At 39.5% G+C, this 27,085-nt stretch overlaps 1 protein-coding gene across 1 annotated transcript in view; it reads left to right on the top strand.

Annotated features, from left to right (window-relative positions):
* Positions 1–27,085, top strand: part of NCOA2 (nuclear receptor coactivator 2) — a 145,619-nt gene that overhangs the window by 59,552 nt on the left and 58,982 nt on the right. The window contains exon 3 of the mRNA XM_072413250.1: positions 20,861–20,965. Within this exon, the coding sequence (XP_072269351.1) occupies positions 20,880–20,965 (86 nt within the window). The 5' untranslated portion in view covers positions 20,861–20,879. The remainder of the gene's footprint in view (positions 1–20,860; positions 20,966–27,085) is intronic.

The raw sequence follows: 27,085 nt of genomic DNA on the forward strand, positions 1-27,085 counted from the left end.
GATCTCTCAGCTCAGCACTTACCAGAGGATTTGTGTGGCTGGTTTGCCAGCTGTCGCTGGAGTAGAGGACACAAGATAAGCCTGTATGAAGGAATGTCCTAGCCCAGCATGTATGTTGGTTTGCACTGCACTTATGATGTATATGTTGGATATGATAAAACCTTTTTTCCCTTTCTGTACAGCTCCCAGAACAATTAGAAAGCCATATTTACCCTCACCCTCAATGTGCTTGGTGTGACAAGTCCCAGAATAATGAGGTTTTGTTATCTGTGTGCTACATGCATGGCAATTGCCTGATTCAAGCTTCAGCTTTCACAGCTAGGCTGAAAAGAGACCAAGTCACCTCTTAGAGACTACAGGGTGCTAAGTGTCAAGGAGAGAGTTCATATTGCCTGTAGTAACTATTAAAGTTATATAATTAAAAGTTTCAAAACTAATATATGTTTGCTTCCTTAAAACTAGGTTTTTCTTGCTTTGGAAATTGTTTTCCCTGATGACTGTAATTTTACCAGACTTGACTAGGGTGACATTGTGCCCCCATCTCAGATCTACAGAATGCACGTTCAGCATGCATCTCTGCACAAAATGCAGGGGTTGAACAAAGCGTCTAGATAAGCCTAGTCCCGTGCTGCCTCGTACATCATCGCAAAGTCCTGTTTACCCAAGGCCATGGTACATGGCAGCCATAGCTGCAAGGATTTACATGCCCCAAATTCAGCAGTGTGTTATGGACAGGGCTGCTAAGTAGTTCTAAATGGCCTAATGTTCCTTTTTGTATGTTAAGCCTCTAGCAGTCAAATGTTCTGAAATGTTGTTACTATGGGCAACAGCAGTTTCTGCATCAGAACTTTTTTTATAGGAGACATTGGGTAATATTTTTTAGCTTTTCCGCTTTCACACTTATATTATGGGTGATGTTGGCACTGTTGGCTTGTCTAGCTTATTTGATAATGCCTAGTTGTGTTATTAATGTTAGGGCTCAGTGAGTGCTCATTCGATGAACAAAATGGTCATATCCACTGCATTGCGGTGTCAGGAGCACTTCAAGAAAAGTTGTTTGCTGTTGATAAGTCCTGTTACTCCATTTAATTATGTTTAGAGCAAGCTATAACACGTCCATTTGTGGTGAGTGCTTAGCTATGCATTGCATTTTTGTTTTAGGCTCAGCTACTTCTGTTTTGAGCAGTGCTTGGTTAAGATTCATATTATATATTTTTTTATACTTTTATGGATTGAGACAAATAATGCAGGTGAAAGTGAACCGGCGGGACAAATTAAATTAATAAAGTAACATCTATGTGGAGTGGTGCAGGCTTAGCGGTAAGTACAAAGCATGCATATGATATACTAAAGCTCCCCACACACAGCGGATGGACATCTAATAACAGGCTGGCTGTAAAATAATCAGATTGTGGGACAGATGATCGATGCACAAGCTGTATAGACTTCAGACAAGTTAAGACAAATTGTTGACTGTTGACATATGGGACACCACAAACTGTCAACTAAAATTATAGAATTTCAAAAAGCTTTTGGTTTTCCTGCCCTGGGTAGAATCCTGCCCATGTACTGGGGATGTGGCTGGCACCCTGCTAGCTGCTTGGTACAAGTACCATAGTGCTGGTTCTTAAAGAACCCGTATCTGCACATTTTACAGCTAGCGGCATGATCTGTACTGGTACCCCTCACTGTCCTTCGTATTCATTCTCTATTGGTCTGAGGGTAAAAGCTTCATGTAACATCCTCCCCGAGGCAAAGGTTCACTATATGACAGCAGTTACCACAACATCTGTCCCTACCAAAGTCATATGTCATTAACACAGTCTAAGGTTAATTTTTGGGGGAAGCCAATCAACCTAACTGCATTTTTTTGGGATGTTGAAGGAAACCGGAGAACCCGGAGGAAACCCACGCAAACACAGGGAGAATCTGCAAACTCCATGCTGATAGTGTCCTGGCCGAGATTCAAACCTGGAACCTAGCGCTGCAAAGGCTGGAGTGCTAATATTTACTGATAAACAATATAGTTAATATAATGCTAATATTCTAGTATCTGCTGTTCTATCTTATTAGTTTAGTTTTGCTTGCTGTTCCATGGATTTGCTCATCTACAATAGTTGGCCTTCCTCCATCACTTCTACTAATGTTTGAATATATATTTATCATAAACTGTACTTGGGTCAAATTTTTCACAATCTATTATTTGTGTGCTTTTATATTGTCTTGTTTTCATTGGTTTCATTTCCCTAAATGGTTGCTGTGGATAGACTGTAAGGTCCTTCTTTTTATCCGCCAGTTTTCATGTTTGTGCTGAATTGTAAATCGTGTCACAATTTTATTCTTCTGTTATTACTTCAGGCTTTTTCCTCTGTGTCTGGTATTTCAGTGTATTTTGGTGATGACTTCTTTGATATTCTAAACTTAGGCTGCTTCTGATGTTACCTTTTACATAGTAAAAGATTTCACCCAACCGTCACAATACACCCCAAATCAGACAGATGTAATATCTGCATGTACAACACCCCTATGTAATTTTCCTGTAATGGTGCTGATTTATTACAGCTCTCCAAGGCTGGAGAGGATGCACTTTCACCAGGGAAGCTGGATGATCCAGCAAACCTGGAATAGATTTCGTAAGTCATTTGTTAGCAAAAGTTTTCAGTCCTGGACCAGATCCATTACAGGTTTGCTGGATCCCCCAGCTTCACTGATGAAAGTGTATCCTCTCAAATGAGTCCACATCTACAGCTTTTATAAATCCCCCCTTACATGGTATATTCACCCTTTCTGTTCTAGAATTTGTGCTTCTTGTGTTCCTACAAGACTACTTGTTCCTACATTCTATTATATCATATTATGTTATATTATGATTTAATACATGGCTTTGGAACATGTTGCTACTAAATAAATACTAACAAGCTCATCTATATATTTATAACCATGTTATTTTGATATTTTAACTTCACTTGATTATATTAGAAGTGATCTTGTAGGTGTATCTATTCAATTTGCTTACCTGATGAGCTAGTTTTTTTCTATGTTCTGTGACTCTAGTGCCAGGGTGAAATAAGCTATTATTGATTCTGCATACAAGTCCACATTTTGTCTCTTCTGCACAGCAAGTCCTTTTTTTTTTCTTTTGTATTTTTTTTTTTCTACTGCAATTTTTTTTTTTTTTAGATCTAATGTTGGAGTGCAAATTAGACATTGCATCAGCACAGTGAAGTAGGTCTCTAATGCTCTCAGGAAGTAGTAACTCAGCCATTAATTGCAGACTAATGTGTGTTTATTAAACCATCTTCTCAGTTGCACATTGAAGAGCCTGTGCTAAAACATTCATGAGGGGGCTACTCAGCCCATCTCCAGAAGCAGAAAATTTCCCTTAATCTGAAAGAGACGAAAGTGACATTTATATATGAAGCTGAACCCAGGCTGGAAGTCTTGTGCTTGTGTTGCAGTGCAGTAAGACAGGAAAAGGATTTATATGAGAGGACGAGGAGGCTGTGCTCTGTTGTCTACTAAATGTGAACAGGGGCGAAATAAATGGAGCAAAATCACGCTTCATGTACAGTGGTGTATTCTGTATGCTCTGCTTCTAATAACCCTCAGATATGGCGGGAGGGAAAACCACATGAAAGGTAAAGGAACACACTATATACAGCAATAACCATCACCGAATATATAAAGTGATAGGCTTTTATCTGTGCCTGCTTCTCCATGCACTGTACACAGCAGTCTTTCCCTACCTGTTAACACCAGGAAACCCTTGAAATAACTTTCAGGTCTTCAAGCAACCTGTGCTGTTAATAATAAATCCACTGCTTGCAGTACATTAGCTTGGCGGTTCATAGGAAGAATGTCTCTTACATTGCTGGACAGTGGGAATAATGTCATTCTTACAGATAGCCAAAAAAATCATTGATGTCACTAAAAAAACTGGCCCCAAATTACTGATTGTTCACAGAGCCCCTAGAAACCCCTGGAGTTAAACATTGGGTGTACGTGCTCAGTTTATTGGTGTGTGTCTCTTAGAGCAGACATTGGGGAAAATCAATAAACCAATCACAAGCAGGGGATAACATTTCTGGTTACATTTCTGTACATTACACATCCAGGATGCCATATCGGATTTTGATGTTTGAAGGTTATCTATGAAGCCATAAAAACTCTGTGACGTGTCAGCTTACATTTACAGGGCATGGTTACTATTCTCCTGGTAGTGTCGCTTTCCTAGACCTGTATTACTTTCTAAATTGGTAGATGTAGATGATTACAGAGAGTTTAGTTTACTAATAGGCCTTTCACTTAATTTAAGATATTACGCAGTGCTGTACATTAAATAGGGGTTACAAATGACCGACAGACAGTGACACAGGAGGAGGAAAGGATCCTGCCCGAAGAGCTTACAATCTAGGAGGTGGGGGAATTAACATACAATAGGAGGGAGATATGTAGTGGTGGGAAATAGTGATGGTTTCATAAGACAGGTAGGCAAGTTTAAAAAAAATGGGTTTTGAGTGCTCTTTTAAATGAGCAGAAAGTAGGAGCAAGCTGAATAGAAAGAGGAAGGTTATTCCAGAGAGTTGGGACAGCTCTAGAGAAGTCTTGTATCCGTGCGTGTGATGAGGTTATGAGTGAGGAAGTCATTAGTAGGTCATTGAAGGAGTGAAGACAGAGGCTAGGGGAGTATTTTTCTATCAGGTCAGAAATGTAAGTGGGACAATAACTGTGTAGGGATTTGGAGGCAAAGGACAGGAGCTTGAATTTGATTCTAAGGTGAAATGGAAGCCAATGAAAGAACTACAAAGAGATGCAGCAGAAGAGGAGCGGAGGGAAGGATGGATGAGTCTGGCTGCAGCATTCATGATAGATTGTAGGGGAGAGAGTCAGGTTAGTGGAATACCAGAGAGGAGGAGGTTACAGTAGTCCAGTAGACATATAACAGATTTTTTAAACTTATGTCTTCATAAACAATTGACAAGTGGAACAATATTGTACACTGCTGTTCTCTGACCGCTTCAAAAACATGGGTGCACAGTCACATATACTTATGGGTAGGTTTCTTGAGGTTTTATGGGAAGGATTTGATGTAGCCTCTGGGTTTATGTACAGATACTATTTATGTAAACAAATTTTTATCTGTTGCTAGTAAACTTTGACCAGAAGCAGTTGTACAAAAATAACGGGAAGTCTAGCCTCACAACACGCAGATCACTACACTAGGCTGTACAGAGTGCTACTGCAGGTCAGGTAATTTTAGTATTGGTATTGTAGCAGTCAGTTTCAGTCTCTTGTCAATTCTGGTTAATTTGGTTATTTTTTTTATGACATGACCCATTTCTTTTTTTACATGCTAAAAAGGCATTTGTCTCTTCCCACGCCATAGTTATTGCTCCACTCGTCTGCCTTATGCTGGTTACATTTCTGTAAACACAATGGGGACGTGAATCCATTGCTTGCTTGTTTTTGCCTTTGAGACTGATAAAAAAATTGCATTTGGTTCTAGCAATTCTTCTTTGGAGTAGAGATGTAAATGGCTCATTAAGAAGCACCCTTCTTGGTAGCCCACAAGGTGATTCAATATTTGCATTGTGAAGTGTCTCTATTCAGGCTGAGAGCTGCAGCAGCCTTGTTTGAACTGTTCCCAGATTTGTGAATTGGCTTGGCTCTGCATGGACTTCTTGACATTGTGAAAACAAACCTGCTTCCACGTGTGAAGTTATGTGAAGTGCATTCATGGAATTTCTCTGCAGTGCCGGTGTTTTCTTTCTACTTTTAGCAAGTGAATGTCATTTTCACTAAAAAAAGTCTTTTTCGAACCATTTCACGATGGCTAATGCTCTTAGTAAAAAATTCAGTGTGATGTCATTTTATTTTATCATTAGTTGAATGATATCCCTTATATTAAGGTGATCAGGTGTGATGTTAAGAACTATCCGCCATCTAATACACCCAACATTATATCACTGAGTTCATATCACTAACTGTCCCTGAGTACAGTAATCAGAATATTCACTTCTCTGGACAGTTCCTTGAGATACCCATCTGAAGAAAAGTACATATTTGTATTAATTCTATGCAGTGCTAGAATGATAGGCACAACATACACATTGTCCTTATTTAATAAATCTCTCTGGTGACGATAGACTGCTATTGGAGAACCTGGCTAATCCAACTAACCTGGAATGGATTTTTTAAAATTATTTGCGTTTTGTTGGCAAATATTTTCAATCCTGGAGCAGAATATATCCAGGTATCTTAGATTACGCATTTGTCCCATGATAGTCTATCTTCTCCAGTCTTGAAGAGCTTTAATGACCATTGTGTCTATGGAAATGTTCCCCACATCTGTCCATGTATTTCCTTTTTGCTAAGCATGACTGTTATAACTAGACTCACATATTTTATGTGCTGGGCACATATTCCTGCTCTGTGACCATTATTACTCCATGAAGTCTGTAAAAATGTAATATATGGCGTACTTTTTACCAGTTTGCACTACTCTGCCTGTAACCAACTCTTTCATTGTAGGGGAGGTAGGGAACCTGTGACAATATATATTTATTTTATAGCAGCATTTATGTATAGTTACTTATTTTGCGTGGAAAGCATAGTCAACCAATTACTTTATATTTGGTGCATTCTATAAAGTCATGAGCTTTTCTATTATAATATATAAATATTTGGCTTAAACATTGTGAATTTTTTGGGCATGCATGATATCTGCATGGGAGATCTGGCCAAATACTTTACTCATCAGATTGTGACAGTTGGCACTAAACTATAACCCCTCCATCCCGCCCGTATTAAAAGATTGTTGTATGTAGGCTGGGACTACATGGACGTTTTTTGATTGCGTTTATATGCCTTTTTATGCACTTTTATTAGCGTTTTAAAGCTTGCCTTAAAAATGCTGGAAAATGCCTATGCCACGTTTTCCCAAGTTTTTCACGTTCTCCTGTGTTTTCCCATGTTTTTAACTAATTTGCACATTAAGTGCTCAAAAACGCGGGAAACCACAGGAAAACGTCTCATTGAAATCAATTAAAACGTTTACCCGCGTTTTAATTTTTAAAACGTTGAAAGCAACGTTTAAGATAAACGTCATAAACGTAACCCATTGGAACACATGGGGATTTCAAACAAGGGCTTTAAAAGCCTCAGGTTAAACGCTGGGGAAACAGTCCGTGTAGACTAAGCCATAGATCAGTCATAACTGTTTTTATGTCCATGTAAGCAAAATAATAACAAAACAAAAAAAAAACAATGATACATTTTGTTTACATTGAGTACAAGAGAACACAAAAATAAAAAATTCAGTGAAGGTGTCACTCAGGTTGTAGCATATGCTGTTATGTATGATGTGTAACATGCTAAAAAATCATAAAATATTTTGCTGAAAATGTCATCTGATACAGTGTGTGGAGGATCTCAACCAAGCGGGACGGCGGTTTACTTGGAGGGTTGCCAGTCTGAAAGTCCCGGAGTGTGCGCATGTTATAGATGTAATTACAACTATTTATGGGAGTTTAGTGGAAGTTGAATAAAAAGTCAATGAAATTGTTTCCTCTGTCGTTGTAAAATACAGGAGGAATCCCACATTGACTTCTGTCTCTTCCCATCTGACAGACTCCTGATAAAGGTAATGATAGATCTTAGCATTTCATGCTAGAGCAATTCTCAGCTTTCTTTTGTCTTCCTTTATGGTTTCAGAATGAGGGAATAAAGAAGCAACCCAGCACCACAAACCTCCATGTCTCCGTAATGGCTTCCATCCTTATTCTGAAAATTCAGTATTTCATTGGATTCGATGAGTCCTGGACTCACCTTTTATAAGTCTTTATATCTCAACTTGTTCTGAGTCTGTGATTCAAAAAACAGAGACACAATATGTAGGTAATGAGCATTTTTGAGGAGTGAGGTTTACATTGCAGTCCCAATATTTATTTCATGACAGGTTTAATGTAAGAAATAAATCTAATAGAAAAAATCTGGTTCTTTTAGGTATGGATAGCATAGAACTCGCACTTCCTCCCATGTAACATTACTGGTGCCTGGTGATTAGACCATCTCTTGATAAGCTATGGATTGAATGGCTCATATCTGCCAATAGTGGCTTCTGCTTGTAAAGGGACATTGAATTTCTGTTAAACATCTAAATATTAAGTGATGGTGACTAAAGAAAACCTATTACTTTTCCTTCCTTTAGCAGGTTTAAGTGTAACCCAGGCCACAAGAATTATTTGGTTAATTTTTTTATGTACTTGTACTGTACGGTTACACTTAAACCTGCTAAAGGAAGGAAAAGTACCAGGTTTTCGTTAATCACCATCACTCAAGCTTGCCTTTAAAATGCTGGAAAACTGACTGTGCAAGATCAAAACAAGCAGCCTTAACAAGCATAGCAGTGCTGAATCCAATAGCTATGTCTATGTAAGGTGCAGATTTCCCATGATCTTTATTTTCGAAACTTTATGAAGTAGAAGTCAATGCTCTTGCTGTGGGTTTACTGACACAGAGGGTAAAAAAAAACTTTTGCTCCCATAATACAAGTGGAGCTTCCTCTACTGCCAGCATGACCATTGTCATGTCACCATGATGTAGCATGGAGGTAGACGCGATTTCAATCTGTATTATGCAGCCAAGTCTAATAATAAGTCTTCCACCATAGCATTAAAAATGTCTGATTGATAGTATGTAGGGATTTCTAGTGCTCATTATTGTAAAACAAATCCTACTTATCCTCCAGATTGGAGTACCTTGCCTAGAACCTTGTGGTGTCCTAAGAGCAGATCCGTTTTCCATGTATCAGTTGCATAATATAGATGAACTCTAATTAGCCTCCTCATGCCGCATTGCTTTTATTGGCAAAAAGGTGGTTTTCATAAGATTGTAATTGGCTCCTGAGGCTGCTCGTCGTGCTGTGATTCATTGCTAAGTTTGTTAACATAATGGCTTGTAAATTAAGTAGTTTTACGTTTGTCATCGTTCTACTTTAATTAGAATGGTATCTCCTATAATTTTCTCTGTAGACTGCACACTGTAAATACACCTTTATTAAAAGGAGCTCCGGTCTTATTCCCTGATTACTGCTCAGTAAAATATACGTGCATAATTTATGTGCCAATATTCTTTCCATCTCTGCCTATGTTTACATGCTTTGATTGGAACTTTCTCAGACAGGTCACAAGGTGAAGTAGAAAGGCAGCATAATATGGGCTTTAAGATTACTTATTTCTTCTATATATCTTATTCAGCTTAAAACCGAGGTCCTCCTCAACCTTTTATAATCCCTTGCATAGTAGTACTGTCACTGACTGGAAAAAGGTCAGCAGTAACATCCAAATGCTGACAGGAAGAATGAGCAGATTGATGACTTGATCAGCGTGTTAACATGTCCGAATTCCTACAGTTCTAGGTGACTTCACAGTTGTGCAGCAACTACTAGGTGTACATCCAGCTTGTTGCTGATGAGAAGCATGAAAAAATAGCTACAAAGCTGAAAATTCACTGACTTTTAGTTATAAACTCTACAATTAAATGCTGTTTAGATTTACTACTAATTTGATGAAACAAAGTCTACGTTGGTTGTGTTGTCATTCATTGTGTCAGTGTGTTGGTGCTACTGAAGGCATGTCCAGTTAGTAGGTTGAAAGAAAATGGTGACCAGCCTGATGGAACTGCAGTAAAAAAAGTTCACCAAGTTTAACTGCCTAGCAACCAGGTGGAATAAAAGTAACCAAAAAGCTCTCCAACTAGTACAAAGCACAGCAGAGCCTTTTAACTGCATGAGAAATTTTTTGTGTCTGGATTTTGTATTATTCTGGGTGTACAGCTGAACACGAGGGGCATAAAGCAATGATTTACGTGGCTTTAATTGCTACCGTAAAATGAGGATCATATTTTGACTTAATTCTGTTTGAAATGAGATCACTATCTAGCTTGATTTAATAAACAAACACATTTGGTTTCAGGTAATATGCATGGTCATGCTAACTTTGCCATTAGCACCATTAAAATATGAATTGTAGCCCACATAGTAATCTAATAATAGGCGAGGAGTACTTGTTAGCTGTTTACAACCGGGAGCCGGTCTGGTTAACCTGCAGTGATAATTCTATGGTGAGCTAGGTCAGCACCGGTAATGATTCTCGCGACTCTGAAGTCTGTGGAATCTATTAAATATTCAGGAGAAATCCAGCGTGATATAATAAGCTGTCTTCATAGACACGCAGTAGATGTTCATTTTCTTAAACTTGACCTATTGGCTCAGCGAGGCTGATTAAGATTTAAGTATAATGCCGTCTAATTTGTTCTTTAAGAGCTTTAGTTAAACTGACAATGGACGTGCTGGTATAACAGGCCATTTCTGGAAGATGGCCTGCAGAGATACGGCATGAAATATATGCCATTGTCAGAGCCTTCACTAAAGCTTTGCATGCTGGTGATTTTCTAATGTCCCAGTCATTAGGAGAGAGATAGTAGGAGTTCAGAGGCTGCTCTGGTGTGCAATGTGGTTTATATAAGGTCAGCATCACACATATATTTTAGACGTAATCAGACAATAAAGGTATGCAGTGGAAATATATTTAAAAGACACGATTGGCTCTCGGCACAAACTACATATTTCCTGTTTGTGCTTTCTTGCTTTACAGTAGGGCCGGGTTATGGAAGCTGCGAAAGAATTTACATTACCAATCTGTCATATTCCAGCCATGTTTTTGGCAGCTCAGGAAATAATAAAGCTGAATTCAGGCAAACAAAGCACACAATTTAATGCAGTTCTACTTTTGTTAACAAATCATTAATGTCGGATTCAAACTGTTGCATTGTGGTAAAGCACATTAAAGCAAAGTACATGTGTCGGCGTGGTGCGATTTATTTTCAATGGCACTCCGGTACACTGGGGAACGCACATGTGTTTCAGTGTACCACAACGCACTGTAAATATTTCCTCTTATTTTAAAATGAGAAACTGTTCAAATCACTAAAGATTTCTAACTTCTCATTCACCTCCTTACCTTGGCAAAGCCGCTGGATTGTCCAGAATCTGGGGATGTTCAGTAAGATGTGGCCCCCCTTCTCCAGCACAGCGTACACATAAAGGGCATGGAATGGTTCTGATGTTAATCTGCAAGTATGGGCACACACATCTTTTTCTTAACACTCAGCAGCTATGATAGTTCTAGGATTCGGTCACCTCTGCATCCCCCAAAATCGCCATTTTCGCTGCAAAGTCTTTTGGTCTTCCACTTCAATCCTCTTTGGCCATTGGGAGGCCACTGATGATGTAACCCTTTATCTGCAACTAATCCTATTTCTTAAGGTTGGCCATATACTTTAAATAGACCTTGAGATACAGAATAATAGCAGTCCAACATTAACCTGATCAATCACTGTTTTTGGTGGAAATGATATTTCTACATGGCCAATAAATTACTAGTAGGTGTAGTAGAGGAATAGAAAGTCGACAGATCCATCAGTCATGACATGCATTCTGCCGATTCTGTGTTATTGAATCATTAATTGAAGGTTCAGTAATGAGGTAATTGAGGTCATACATTCTGTGATATAACAAGTGTCAAATATGGACCTTATTGTACATGTTTGTTAAGGTACATTTGTCTGTGAAAATGGTAAAATGGTTTGTTCAAGACATTGTTCAGAAGATCAGCATACTTTCTTCTCTGATTAGAGAAGGGACCCATTTGAAGACGTGTCAGAAAACGATGGGCTGCTCAGCTAAAATGGTTTTAAATGCTTTAAATTGACAAACAAAACCTGAAAGACCTAAAAAAAAATGGAAAACTACCATTTGAATGAATCAAAGCATAGCCAAAATGGCAAAGACTCAGTCAATGATCAGCTCCATGAACCAAGGTCTAAAGTTACCTGTGAGTACTGTTACAATTAGTAAATGTCTATGTAAGACCAAGCTATTGGCAAAACACCCCTGCAATGTCCCAATGTTGAAAAAAGACTTTCTCATTGACTGGCCTAAAGAAAAATAATGCCATATTTTGCGGACTAATGAAAGCAAGATTGTTCTTTTGGGTCTAGGGGCTGCAGATAAAAGATAAAGCAGATAAAAATGTTAAAATCTTTGTTTCTAGCTGAGTTCCCAACAACATCGGGACCATGTCAACCCATTGTTTCCCTCATTGGGTCTTTTCAGATGAAATGTATTTTGGCCACAGTAACACTGGAGATAAATTATTGAATCACCCTCTCCCCCTAACCTCTTAGATTGTAAGCTCTTTTGGGCAGGGTCCTCTCCTCCTCCTGTGTCATTGTATCTTTGCTGCAACCCCTTTTTAATGTGCAGAGCTGTGTAATATCTTGGTGCTTTAAAAATACATTTTATTAATAATAATAATCAGAATAGCTGATCCACCAACTTGTTCTTGACTCTGGAAGTATTAAAGCCAGAGAAGCATGATGACTGCTAGCATTTTCAGAGGCAAAGAAGCCGGGCCTGTATTTTCTGACTCCATGTTTCAGCTAACCATATCTGTATGCAATGCGAGTGTATAACCTCATGAACATAGATTAAGTGTTCTGATTAAATTAGTGTTAAATGAAATATTGTCTTTAAAAACCACAATGTTTACAAATCATAACACTTTTACAGGAAGAAGCATATCCTTTACTACTGTGATTACACCGAGCTACAGGGGCATCTGACAGCACAAACAGCTTGATTGTTGTAGAACAGAAATCATCTTCTTCTAACTTCCCTTTTCTTCTGCAACTTACAGCATTTAGGTCAATTTATAAATCATCTTTCTTTGCTTAGTCTGTTGTTGAAAGCAGGAAGTGCAGAGCTGCTGGTGAGAATGTCACCGTGCCTCAAACACTGCTATGCAGAGACTGTGACCTTTCAGAATTTCCAGATGTTCGGGGAGAAATAGGTGACGACTGTCAGTGCTATGATTGAGGTGGGCCGACTCGTCAAGCTCTGCTTATCTGACATTTTCTACGTTTGCATATATTTTTTTTATAATATATTTTTTTTAGGCTTACATTTTTTGGTTCCACAATGGAATGATATGCAGATTACAGCAGTAAAGATATACAACTTCCATCATCCCGTGTGTACCTTAACCCATTTTACCTTGTAACACACGTTTGCCCACACATTTTAGTAGCGGCTTCTCTGTGGGCAGAAATATTAGTCTTAAAGGTTCATTGGGAAACCCTTGACATCAGTGATAATCAAGGCACGTTGTTCTTAGGTCCACTGTTATATATGAGATGACTCCCCTTGTTACAATGTTCTTTCCTTGTATTTAGGGGAATTATTTTCTGTGAGCTCCTACTGGCTATAATTGTGCAGATGCTGTGCCTTTCTATTGACTTAAAAACATACAAAATAACTGAAAATCAGATTTTTCTGCATTCTTTCCAAATGATACATAAGTCTCATAGTTTTAGGATACCGGTATCACAAGTCTGGTACCCAATCCAGATTTTTTCTGAATTCAAGCTTATTACTGGGAGAACAGCTGTTGTCTGTGAAAGAAACATTAATTGATCAGATTGAAAAACCTTTTGGAATTGCTATTGATCCCTACCGGTTCCCCAGTTAAAACAGGAATTTAGCTTAAAATGTTATCAAGAGGCTTGCAGAGGTGGCTCTGTGGCTTGCAGAGGTGGCTCTTATTAATAAAACTTCATTCGCTGGTGGAGAATCAATAACTCCCATTGGAACACTTTGACCTGGAAGTTTTTTCAGGGAATGTTTTTGTGAATGTCAGATTCACTGTTTTATAAATAGACCTCCAAATGTTTTACTGTAGAATGCAGTCTGTTGCAACACATGCATATTCATGTATTGATGTGTATTGCATTAGCCAGCCTATTCCAAATTTATTGGGCTGTTAGTGCACCTCAACAGGGTAAACAAATTGGTCCGGCACCATGTTTCTTTAGCAGGTTTGCGTAATTAACTTTGCTTTGTAACACACATAGCACTGCAGTCCAAGAACAACTCAAATCCCTGTGTGAACGCACCCCATGCGATTATTTTATATCAGTTTGGGAGTAGTAAAAATAGATCTACCCAGATCTATTACTGTAAGCTAAACTTCTTGTGTAATTTTTATGATGTGCTCAAGTTTGTGACCGGTTCCCTTTCAGATCTCCTTAAATTCAACCATGAATAGAAAAATCTAAATATTTATGTCTCAGCAGCATGTAGAATATGACATATTAATATATATAAATGTAATACATTACTAAAAACAATACCACTATTTAAACATAAATACACACAGAAATCTCTGTTTATCTCTCATGTTTGTACTTATTTTTATACCTATAAGAAGGTTTCAGACTGCTGACGGGGAGCGTTCGGATTTGTTAAGTTTTCGCTCCTTCCATCCAGCAGGTCAGAGCAAACTAGTTTGGACTTTACCTCTAATGAATAATCCCGGAGAGTCCATCGGGAGGCCCTTCAAAGGATTGTTTGCTGCTGGCCCTAAGAAACAAACAGGACAGCTAACAGAGTTTTCTAGTATGTCCTGCAAGCCAGACCCATGCATGACACGCGTGTTCATGTATGTATAACACATGTAGTATCTGTGTTAACAAACGTTTTTTGCTTATTTAAACCGGATTCAGATTTTTTTTTTCTTCTTCAATTTATGAAATGTTTTATTTCAAGGATCTGATAAATTTGCTACATGTTTGTAATCTAATTTATTTTCGGTGGTATTCTGTATTTAAACATTTTTAAAGAATATCCGATCCCTCACATGCTGCTAGATGGCATGGAAGTAGGAAAAATATCTATTCCAGGTTGAAAAATGAGTCGCTTTATCCACTCGGGGCTGCTCAATCCTGAGCTCTGAGATATAACCACCGGGGTAACGCATACCCCCCAGACATTTATTTCTGATCTCTACATCTAAAAGTAGAAACGAACCTTCGCTTTAAAAAAGCAGTCTGATTCTTTATCGCAGAAGGGACAGGAGAAGAAAAATGTTTTGCCTGTTTCCATATTTTTGTATGATCCTGGCATCAGATTTCTGGGCCCTATGCTAAGCAAACTTCCTGGGCCCCCTTTATTATGTCCTCAGGTTCCAGCATTGCACACATCAATGTCTTTTGATGATGGATTGGTATAGAAGTACCTCTCATCCTCCCATGATGGTGGGCCTGCTTGGTACACCTGTATGGGAGTCGGATCATTCCGAGCTGGCTAATCAAAATGAGCCAAGTTCCTGATCCCTGAGGATGAAGATGTGGCAAGGAGAGCTAAGTTTACCTAAATATTTGTAAACAGTTAATTATATAAGGAGACTTCGCCTGTCTCCTCTAAACCCAGGAACCGGCCGACTCCCAATGTTTTCATGTTCAGTGTTTTCCTGGGCCTTGGAAGTGATGGCTGGAGGTTGTCTTTGTTATGAAGGTTCAGAAGGCTGCAGCCAGGGCTGTGCTACAGTGACCCCCCCCCTCCTTCCTTTCCAACAAGGTGACAACAGTTTTACCAGAAAGCAAGTCAGAGAAAATCTGCAACAGGAACTTAGGCAGAAATTACCAAGTGGTTCCAGTCTTATCTATTATCTTGTTTCTGATCCTCCTATATAGAGTGTGGACCCGCAGACACATTGGTATATAGCTGTGTACATTATCCAATCACCTGCACACATAGGGCGCCCAGCTCAGAAGGGGTTAAACCTGGCTGACAGCCGTGCCCATGGAGCAGTCCGATGGCTGCCTGTGCTGTGACGTGATTAAGCATCGAGCAGCTTATTGGACGATCAGTTGCATAATAACCGGTCACTAAGAAAGTCCCGCCCACTAAGAGGAAACAGTAAATAAGAGAAACTGGCCGCAGCCTCTCTGGAGCAAACTCCGGGCGAGTGATCTCCGTGCATAGTAAACAGAGGGGAGGCGGTGAGCCAATAGGGCGTCTGTCAGGGAGTGAGTGGGCGGAGCCAGGCGTTGTGACATGGGAAGGAAGAGTGAGTCCAGCAGCTGATCACGTTTTCAGAGCGGCTTCCTATCGCTGGCTTCGCACGGCTTCCAGGGGAGGAGGAGGAGGCGGCTGCTGCTGGGTTATTTGGCGCTGAAGGCTGGATGTTGTTCCCAGGGAGATGATCCCCAATACGGATTTCGGCTGAGTGTGATGCCGACTTGTGGACCTGTTCGGAGGTAATCTGGAAACTTTTCCGCCGTGTTGCTGAGTAAGCAGATCGTGCAAACATGGCGAGGAGGGGGCCACATTGACCTTCCCCATAGCCTGCCCTTCCCCATAGCCGAGCGGGGATTACATGTGGGGGGATTGTAGGACGATCACACACTGAACTTTCCTCTCCGGGGATCGGCCATACAATCTCCCTCCATGTGCGATGTGATTGGATGCAGAGAGTTTACTGGGCGATACAAAATGTGTGTGCTGCACAATACAGGAGGAACTTGTGTGTATTAGCATAAGAGAAGGGATTATCAGCCAGTGCTGGGCCTGCTATATCCAATTGGAGTATGTCTTGTTACCCTGGTAACAGGGAGTATTACTGTACCAAGTATTCCTGTGCCAGGCAGCCGCATTCCTCTATTTCTCCTCTCTGACAATTCTCAGGTGGAGCTGGCTCTACAGATACTCCAGCTGCTTTCCTTTGTGAAACCGGCACAACCAGTTTGTCCCCCTCCTCCATTAATAATGATGATCGTCACTGCTTCCCAGAGGAATTCTACCAGTATGGTGCCGGCTCTGTGCTGTGTGAGCAGCCGGTCCTGTCCTACTTACCTGGCCCGTGGTGTCAGGAGCCGGTCCTGTACTACTTACCTGGCCCGTGGTGTCAGGAGCCGGTCCTGTACTACTTACCTGGCCCGTGGTGTCAGGAGGCGGTCCTGTGCTACTTACCTGGCCCGTGGTGTCAGGAGGCGGTCCTGTGCTACTTACCTGGCCCGTGGTGTCAGGAGCCGGTCCTGTGCTACTTACCTGGCCCGTGGTGGTGAAGGTAGTGGGTTCTGTACAAGTTTTTAGAGCCCCCCTATAGGTATCCAATAAGTAGTAATGACTCCACCCACCAGTTCTCAACCCAGAAATTTTTTATAGTTGGATGGAAAGAAATTGTAGGCCGGTGGCAGGCCCTGTATTGTGACCCAAAAACAGCCGTGTGGTCCGGGGAGAACACTGCCACTCACCCTGTGTTGCTGGGAGGAGGTCCTGTAATGTTTACCTGTCCTGTACCTAATACCTGCCTTGTGGTGATAGGAGTAGGTTATGTTCCCGATGGCTGTCAGGTGGAAGGAGGGGGGTGTATATTGGTTACCTGTCCAGAGGTGATGGCTTGGTGCTCTGCACCTGTCTGGTGGTAATGGGAGGGGTCCTGTATTGGGCGACTCTCCTGCATTTGTGTTTCAGGTTGTCCTGTATAAGATTCCTGTCCTGTTATTTAAGTGGTAACATCATTTTGGATGTATATTGTTATAGTGACCTGACCATCCACTATGTGCACTACAGGTAGAAAATGTTAGCTTGTTTTGGTGGTGAGATTCCTGTCACACACAGTCATGGAATCATAAGGAAATGAGGAGTTATCCCCTTATATAATTCTTTAAAGGTTTTAACTGTTCCCTATTCTGTATTCCTATACGATAAATATTACTATACAACAAACACATAAAGGACACATTTTTGCTGGAGATTGTTACATATTTGAATGAAGTAACTTTCACAAATGTTTTCCCATTCACATTGTGGGCAGCCATTATTACATCTGTTTACTAGAAGTTTGTGTTTGTCAGTGACATGTGAAGCGGTGATAGGCTGCGTGTTGATCTGGATGAGCTCTATGGTTCCTGTACAGTGAGTAGTCCCCTGGTAGATGGGGGAGGTCTGTGTATATATCGGGCGATGTGTAGAATCCTCCTCTATAAGCAGCACATGGGGCAGTGTTGTTATCTGCTGCATTTCGGCACTCCTTTAGTAGCAGTTACTTTGTGCTGACTATGCACTGACCTCCAAATAACCCCCGTATTATACTCAGGATCCATTGCTTTTTTCTGTTATTAGCTCACAGTTGCAAGGCACGGTTATTAAAACCAGCGTGGAGTAAATTGAATATATTAAAGTAAGCTTCTTTTGGCAGTTGTTGGTGCACATGTGTTGCCCTCTATGTCAGTGGGCTCTACTTAGGGGTGAAATAGGAAATCAAGGTAGATGGTAAAAAATATAATAAAATACATCATTTAAATCTGTTTTTTACAGATTGGAATTTGTAGTTGTATATGGATTAGGAATGTTTGACAGTTCATTTGCTTTGAGTTCAGTTGTGTAAAACCTTTGTTCATGTGTGGGGCATTAACAGTTGTCTGAATCTGCTTTTACTGTCATTGTGACTGTAGTAGAATAAAAGGAATCCAAATGTAAAATGCCCTTTGATGGTAGAATGTTAGTGCAGTTTGAAGTTAGAAAGCACGGCCTTCATTATTTCTCAGTGTTGGAAGAAGTCTACAATAGTGTCTGTATTATAAGCTGAACTGTAATGAGAGATTATGCTGCCACTGTTGTAGGTAAATTTAACATATTATTATGTCAGAGTGATGCCAAGGTCTCTTCAACTTGGTCACTTCCTCAGTCTGTTAATTCACAAGGAAAGGAGTAACAAATCGCAGAGGATGTCTCTTACCCCTCCACAAGCTCTCTTGTGCAATAGATAGCCCGATCACCTCATAATATTGCACCTTCCCCCTCCATCTCCCTGTGCAAGGTTGTACGCTTATGCAAAGTTCAGCATTTCTGTTAACATTTTACTCTAAACAGAACTAGATTAGGGGGTATGTTCACTTGTTATTATGGTGTATTGTGTTATCGTACAAACAATCGGTCTGCCAAGGCATTAGGCTACATACACGCTTGCAATAATTGTCATTGGAAAGGATCTTTCACGATCCTTTCCAATGACTAATGACTGCACGATGCATGAACGAGTGCTATACATACAGCTCTATGTAGAGGGCAGGGGAAGAGCGATGGAGCACCCCCTCCTGCTGAGCTCCCTTCGCTTCAGTTCCATTACAATCGTTCGTCGTCCATCATCTATGAATCCGCTATGATGGTCGTTCGGATGATGGACCATGGGCACTGTACACACGCCACATTCTCGTTCGATATCGGCCCTTAACTGATTATCGGACGAGAACCATTGCACGTGTGTATGTAGCCTTAGGCTAGGTACACCCGTGCAATAATTATCTTTTGAAAACAATCAACAATTATTCACGATTATTTTGAACGATCGTATTGTGCACAATTCTGTACATCGTTTAAAATATAATCCACCACAAATGTACCCACTAGATGCGATCAACTGAACGATCATTCAAACGATGCAGGAAGTGGCATGTACAGGAGAAAGTGTATCACAGAACAATCCACGATCACTGAAGGACCATACACACAATAGATTACGAACGATCGTCACCCAATCAGATCGGCCGGAACGGTCGTTCGTTTCCTGCGAGATTCCTCGATCATCGGCGTCGTTGACCAGTCAATGCACACTTTTTTTGTTAACAATTATCGAACGATCCATCATGAATCGTTCGCTTCCAACGACAATTATTGCACATGTGTACGCAGCCTTAGATCAGACTCGTGTTGTATTTTTTCTGGGGCAGACCACCACACAAGCCGCAGTAATTTGTTTACTATGTGTTGTGCTGCAATGCATGTGTGTCAAAGGTTCCTGGGGTTAGTTAGCCTGTCGGTGGCATTGCTATTTACTAATGCACTTTGTAAAAATAGGTGAAAAGCACCTCCATGGCAATTTGTAAATGGCTGTTAGATGTTTTGTTATTCTTGCTTGGTATTATTTAGAGTTTGTATAAAAAGGGCAAATAAGCATAAAGGTAATTCCAAATCTTTCCTAAAAGTTTAGTATCCGTGGTAAAGGGATCTTGATGCTAGGGGTGTATTTATAAGCAGTGCAGATGACCATCATTCAGGTAGATCTACCTTGTGCATCAGTTTTAAATTAGTGACTGGTTCACTACCTGTAGATGTTTGGGGAAAGTCGCATTCACTGCTTTAGAAATATGATATAGATAGAGTACAGACAATAACCCTAATGGGAGATTACCTTCTTGGTTTGTTACGTTTTATTAGTGTATTAGAAAGTTACAGGGAATTAAACTTTTATTGTTGTCACCAGAACAAGCTTGGAGGGGAAAGCTTTTACCTAATCCAATGACTGCTATTCGAGAGAAAATGTATTCATTGTTACTATCACATCCTGTTGTGTTTTTTGGGGCAGGAAGTCAAAGGAAATCTCCCCAATGGAACCCAGGGATAAAAAGAACTGACGGGTATTAACCCCTTCCTTACTCTAAATCGTTGTTTTGCTAATCCTTTATCTATGTGATATGCTTTTTAGTCTAAGGTGGGATTATTCCACAGACAGACCGGTAGTAGGGTAATGAAGGGAAACATATGAGCTGCCAATGCGAACTTGTTTTTGAAGGTGCAGCACTTGGGGCTGTCATCCTTATCCTTGTTTTATTGCTTAGTAAGTCACTGGACTGTGGCAGACGTGTATGGCAGAATTCAGGGAGATATATTTATCTGGCCTGCAGTGATGGAGGAATAAACATGACAGACGCAATGCTTGAAGCTTTATAAATAAATCGGCAGTGGCACCTCCTTTTCTTTTCCTTTTATCTTAATATCTTCAATCTGCTTGTTTCTGAAAGGTTTATCTTTAATAAAGTGCACTTTTTTGTGTTTGTTATAATTTTGTTTATTGAATCTTTCAGCATACATAAATTGTAGAATAGTAATCTCCATAGCAGGTTTGTGTTGGCAAAGCCATAATGTTGCTGACTGTTCGCTTTTCCTTGTATCCTCCAGTTGCTGATATGTGTTCAAGATGAGTGGAATTGGAGATAATCCCTCGGACCCCTCCAGGGTGGAGCAGCGGAAGAGGAAAGAGAGCCCAGAGCAGCTTGGTCCCAGGTAAGATTATTACTATCATTATGAAGGTTGTCTTTAGTTGGGTGTGATAAATTCAGGCACACACACACAAAAAAAAACACTTCAAATTTGTATATTGTTGTGGAATGGCAGAATATTAATCCTGTCCGCTTTACATTACATGTTTGCTGGAAACATAATCTACATTAGGGTTTCAATTGGACCTTCCACTTTGATGCCAAGGAAGTGTTTGGGGTTTTTAGCATAGTAAACTACAGGCTTTTTTTATATTTTCCTAATGTTCCCCTATACTCTGTTTGCTTGGCAATTATTAAATTGGTGAGGTTGTCACAGCAGACAGTCGGAATCGGCAGGTTTTCCATAAATCTTTTGAGTACAGATTGGTTTGGAAACTTTGCAAAAGCTCAGTTGAACTGAAAACTCAGCCTTGAGTAATCTGGCTATAGGGCAGGATGAGACGTAATGATCTGGTCCTCATATGGATTTACCTAAATATAATATAAAATGATAGTCATTGGGGGGGGGTCATGTGACATATGGACCAATCTTGGATACATTAAGCTTCCTATGTGTCAGGTTCACATCTTTAGTCTAGTAATATTGCTCACCAGTAATATTGTTTAGGTTCAGACCAATTGAGTTAGGCATTTTGGCAGCTCAGCTTTGAGAACTTATCCTGTAGCTCCAACATAGATCAGATTTATAAAATAGTTCCATTAATACTGGACTGCTGGGGGGCAGAAGAGCACACAATGTTTATTCTCAGCAATTTACCTAATTATAACCCTAATTCTTTGTAACACATCACTGTGACCTTAATTTGTGTTAAATGTGTTAACTCAGCAGTTGATTAAATTGCTTAGCATTATTGCATTTAAAGTATTTCTGTAGTTCGGCCTTCAGATGTCTGCATTGGTCTGTTGATATACAATGCCTCTGGTAATATTTCTTGCCACTGTTTAATGCCATTTATAACTGTAGAGGTGTCAGGACAGTATGGCTGCTTTTAAGGAATAGTATAAATGTCAGCCGGGAGTGCGATGTCATGAAATCCATATGTAAATGTAATTGCAGGAGGGGTAGGGGAGGGAGGGCCAAGGCCCTCTGACTAACACAATCTTGTGACTGTCTTGTGTGATTCAGATACATATTTTGTTTAGGGTTGAAGACTAGAAACATTGTTTTAGCGCTGAAATCCAGCATGTGGCGTTACAAAGTGGTAATCCGCTCACAGTATCTCATTATTTTACACATTACCATTAAGCTTGGGCAAGGAAAGAAGAATTGCTCACATGACTAAAAGAAATTAGCAGTACTGCTCGGTTAGCACGTTGCCTCCTTTATTCTAAACCTCCTAAAGAACCCCATCATGAAATAGATGTCTTTTTTTGGTGCCAGTGAACATAGGTGCTTATTGGAATACACAGGTGTCTCAAAGAATGACAGGCATGAGTCTGATGCACGCAGTCAGCTGCGTCAAATATATTGTTTCTGGTGAGACATCAACCCTTCTTGTAATTATTATTATTATAAAGTACTTATATAGCGCCATCATATTACGCAGCGCCGTACAAAGTCCATAGTCCTGTCACTAACTGTCCCTCAAAGGGGCTCACAATCTAATGTCCCTACCACTACCATTTAATATATGTCATAAATGTAATCTAGGGTTCAATTTTTTTTTTTTTTTTTTTTGGGAGGAAGCCGAATAACCTCATTGCATGTTTTTGGGATGTGGGAGGAAACCCACGCAGACACAGGGAGAACCTGCAAACATAGTGTCCTGGCTGAGATTCGAACTGGGGACCTACCGCCACCGTGCTGCCCTAATGACACCGTTTCCTTGCTCAGCAAGCAATCTTACTATCTTGCATCAATTTCAAATATTTTTTTAGAAATTCTGCTACTTGTACATGTATAATGCTCAATGTGGTACAAAGTGATGCTGTCACCAATTGCCCACTTCAATATCTATGTTGAATAAAGAATTTGATTGATTTTTCAGTTAACATTGGTTGAAGACCCTGGCTTTTATTAAATATTCAGTAAACTATAATACCTTGAAAGACTTACGTATTAAACACATCTTATTGTAAGTACCTAGCATTTTTCTCCTGGATCAATGTAATTTCTTCACTACAGAGAAGAAGCTGCAATTTCCTGCTTCCATGTGCAATGTTGTCACAGCCGTGCAGCTGAGAACAGAAATGGTGTACATAGAATATATGTGAAAGTATAACCTCAAACTATAGTCCTACCAGTTACAGTGATATAATTTGTTACTCTACAATAATTGGGTCACATTGGTAGCACGTCCTCTATTGCCTCCCATTATAGTTTCTGTATACCTACCAAAATTATATAAGGACCTTTCTGACTGGACACAGATTGAACAGATTGTTTAGGTTGGCCCTTACATAACCATTTTGGAAATGCTAAATCAGATTTACAGAGATTGTATATTTGGGTTGTAATCGTCCAACTTATAATGGAGGTTTAGGGGTCAGATGGTGCTTTGATGTGACATAAAATTATCAGATATTTGTACAAATCTTGGTGCTCGCCTGGTGATGTGTCATTGTATTAATTATTCCAAATGTGAGCTATTTAACCATCTAGAAGTTGGTTTTGTCCAGCGCAAGGTACAACAAGATATCTGCTATTAATATGTAACATTCTGAATTACGTTTCACTTTTTATTAGGTTCTGACTTTGGGCTGAAGCTCTCCAAGCTGCCAATTCTCTGGAAAGGGCAGTGTAGTAAATATTAGCCTGTAACACTTGCACATAATATAATCATATCAATTTTTTTATGCTTTCACAAAACTTAAATAAAAATATATCCAATTCTTGATCCTCTTTACCATTGCCATAATACCTATTGGTGCAATGAATGTTCTGCCAAAATCATGGAGCAAGTTTGCAGAAGCAGCAACTATTCTGGAAATGTAAAACCTCACAGTGAATGTCTTTTTGTTTTGTTTTTTTGGTTAGTTTAATACATTATTTAAAGTGCTTAGTTATATTTGTTTTATAAGTGGAAAACCACTTGAATATGGTTGAAGTTCTGTGATCACTTCCTGTGAACAAGGCAGGATTATGCAGATGAGGAGAGGGCTGTGGTTTTTGTAACCCTTTAGCAATGACGGGCTGACATTGCATGCTTGGTAACAGAGCTGTGTTTTCATGTCTAAGAGGAAAGTAGGAACATACATTATCTCTGTCACATCAGCAGTTTTCTTTTGTACCTGCAATATGTTTAAAATCAAGGCTTTTTTTTTTCTTTGACATACATGCTACCGTTTGTTTCTTTTACTATTACACAAAACATACTATGTAAATTGGAGTTAAGGCATCCTTGATATACTTTGTTTGCACCCCATTGGTAAAAATGTATGACTGGCACAAAAAGGGACAGGCGATGTCCCTTTTGCAATAACTATTCTTACCTGCCTGATCACCAACAAGCTATCATATTTTGTTGAGCTGCACATGTTCACATATTTGTGGCTTTATTTGGTGAATGTATGGCATCGGGAACAGCCTTTGTTGCTATTGTTTTTTTTACCCTTTAGTGCTACCATAGTAAGGAAGTTTAGGGGGCAGATAGCCAAAGGAGTTTATCATATGCTGCTACATTATCAGATCCCTACAGCTTGCTCTTGTGGAGATTTTGGGGTGCGCCCATGAGCATGTCACAGGGCAGTTCCAAGTTTATGCTCTTTGCCATAGAAGTGACTCCAAAGGCCCCCAACTTTCATGTTTACCTTTGGTCCTATAATGGCACCCCATAGGTAAAAAGAAATCCCTATTTGTTATGTTTTAAACTTGTGACAAAGTATCTGACAACTCCCTAAAGCCTCCATTGTCTGGTTATTTGGGTGCACAGGAATCCTGAATTCAACATTCACGCAATCACTTGGTAAGAACCCTGCCTGCTTTTTCTGCCATAGTTGACCGTAAAGGTAGGATCTGATTTTTCTCTGTGGCATTTGAAGTGCTCTTGTAAAATCCTATGTTTTAAGATTAATGAATAAATCTTCTATAAGTTAGAGAAAGTTAGATGATGTCTAGAGAAAAGGTTAGCAGCAATATATCAGCCATTGTACCGATATGGTGTGGTTTCCAGAAGCTTTTTTGTTGATAATTTTTTGGCACGCCGTCTCATTCCCCATGGAAAATGTGTTCTTCTGCTAGCATAATGTGTTAGAAGCAATGGTCTGTACAAATCCCACATCTGGAGCCAGAACCGAGCTTTTTATGTTCATAAAGAATAACCAGATTTTTTTTTCTTTGATAAAGAATAAAATCTGGCATCAAGAGAAAGATGTACATTAAACACTGAACAACAAATGTGTTTTCAGCCAGCTGAGGATAAAACAAATCTCTCACAATATCCACGGACATTATTATTATCCTTTTAATCATCTAATGTGATAACAGCTTGTTGTAGGCATTGTTGTTATCGCATAAATGTAACTGTGTGCAGATGTTTAGGTCAGATATACCAATAAGGCTAAAGTATTTATCATATTTGACTTTTGAAGTTAAGCTAAAGCCCCCCTTTGAAAACTGGTGGTCAGGCAGGTGTTTATTGCAGAAGGGACAGGTGAGATGCCTCTTCTGCAATAACTATTTAATATAAAACTTACCTGTCTGATTGCTGCCCTGTTGTCAGATTTTTCACCCGGGCACCGGTCAGTCCTGGTTTCCTTTGTGTGTGCTGGGACTGAATGCTGAATGCAAGTTATGTAATTCTGGCCAGTCAAGATGGCTGAAGATTAAATTATGGAAGGAAAAAAGGAGAAGATGATGGCATCTGGAACAAAAAGCGTACAGGTGGGTATTAATAGGTATAGTTCTGCTTGAATGATGTGCAATGATGATGTGAATGGAATAAGGAGTGTGGTTTGGCTCAAAATATTTTTGCTTTCCTTATACAGGTAAGGTACAGGCTCATTTAATTGACAGAAGGCAGTGCGTTTCCTTCAAGGAGTCAGTTTCCTAATAGACTTTAAAATATTGGGCCTGATTTAATAAAGCCCCCCAAGGCTGGGGAGGATACACTTTCATCAGTGAAGCTGGGTGATCAGCAAATTTGGAATTAATTTGGTCCAGGACTCAAAACATTTGCTATCAAATAGCAAATGACTTTGAAGCAATCAATTCCAGGTTTGATGGATCACCCAGTCTACCCTCTCCAGCCTTGGAGATCTTTATTAAATCAGGTCCACTGTGAGGAGGAGAAGCCCAACCACAGTCCAGCACTACAAAGCAGAACCTTTTTATTTGAATGGGCAAATATTTACACCCCTATTTATATACACTTGTTAATTTTTTGTAAATCCTAAAAAGAATGCAATTATACATGTTAATGTAAGAGGACAAACCACTCATTTTATGTTTGATGGCATTTATGAATAAAACTCTGCCTATACAACAATATGTTTGCTATTTACTTCTAACCTTACTAACTACTGAAATCCAGTTTTCATGGGCAACAGAAACACTTAATACCTATTTAGTAATTCAGTACCTGTGTCTAGAAGAGCATATAAATCATATTACTCTGCCAAAAGACTGCTTAAGTGCTTGTGTAGCATTGAAAATAGCTGAGCAAGTTTTCTCTTTACTAACCAGACTTTTAGACTACAGCATAATGGGGATTCTGAAAACCTGTAGCTTGTCATTCAGGGTAATCATTCAGCAAATATCCTTATAACATGATGCATTCGTCCCATCATCGTCTGCAATATAAAGAAGGTGATTTTTTTATATAGAATAAACAACTAGACATGTTAAGTATTTATTTGCTGACTATGAAAACAATAAAACTTAGTCTATAAAATGTGTAGAAACTCATCCACAACACTAACATGTAGATATAATCAAAACGTGAAATATATTCGGAATTTACATTGCCTGTCCCTTCTGCAATAATCCCTCCTTCCTAAAAGAGAAGAAGCAAGAAGATAATGGGGACAGGTGAATATAAAGGGTTTAAAGCAGTGGTTCTTAACCTTGTTGGAACAACTGAACCCCACCAGTTTCATATGCGTGTTCACCGAACCCTTCTTTATTGGAAAAAAAAAATATGATTTTTACAAATTCAAAACATAGGTATACAGTGAGGGAAAAAAA

Source organism: Pyxicephalus adspersus, chromosome 5, assembly GCF_032062135.1.
Source record: "Pyxicephalus adspersus chromosome 5, UCB_Pads_2.0, whole genome shotgun sequence".
In the NCBI taxonomy this organism is placed as follows: Eukaryota; Metazoa; Chordata; class Amphibia; order Anura; family Pyxicephalidae; genus Pyxicephalus; species Pyxicephalus adspersus.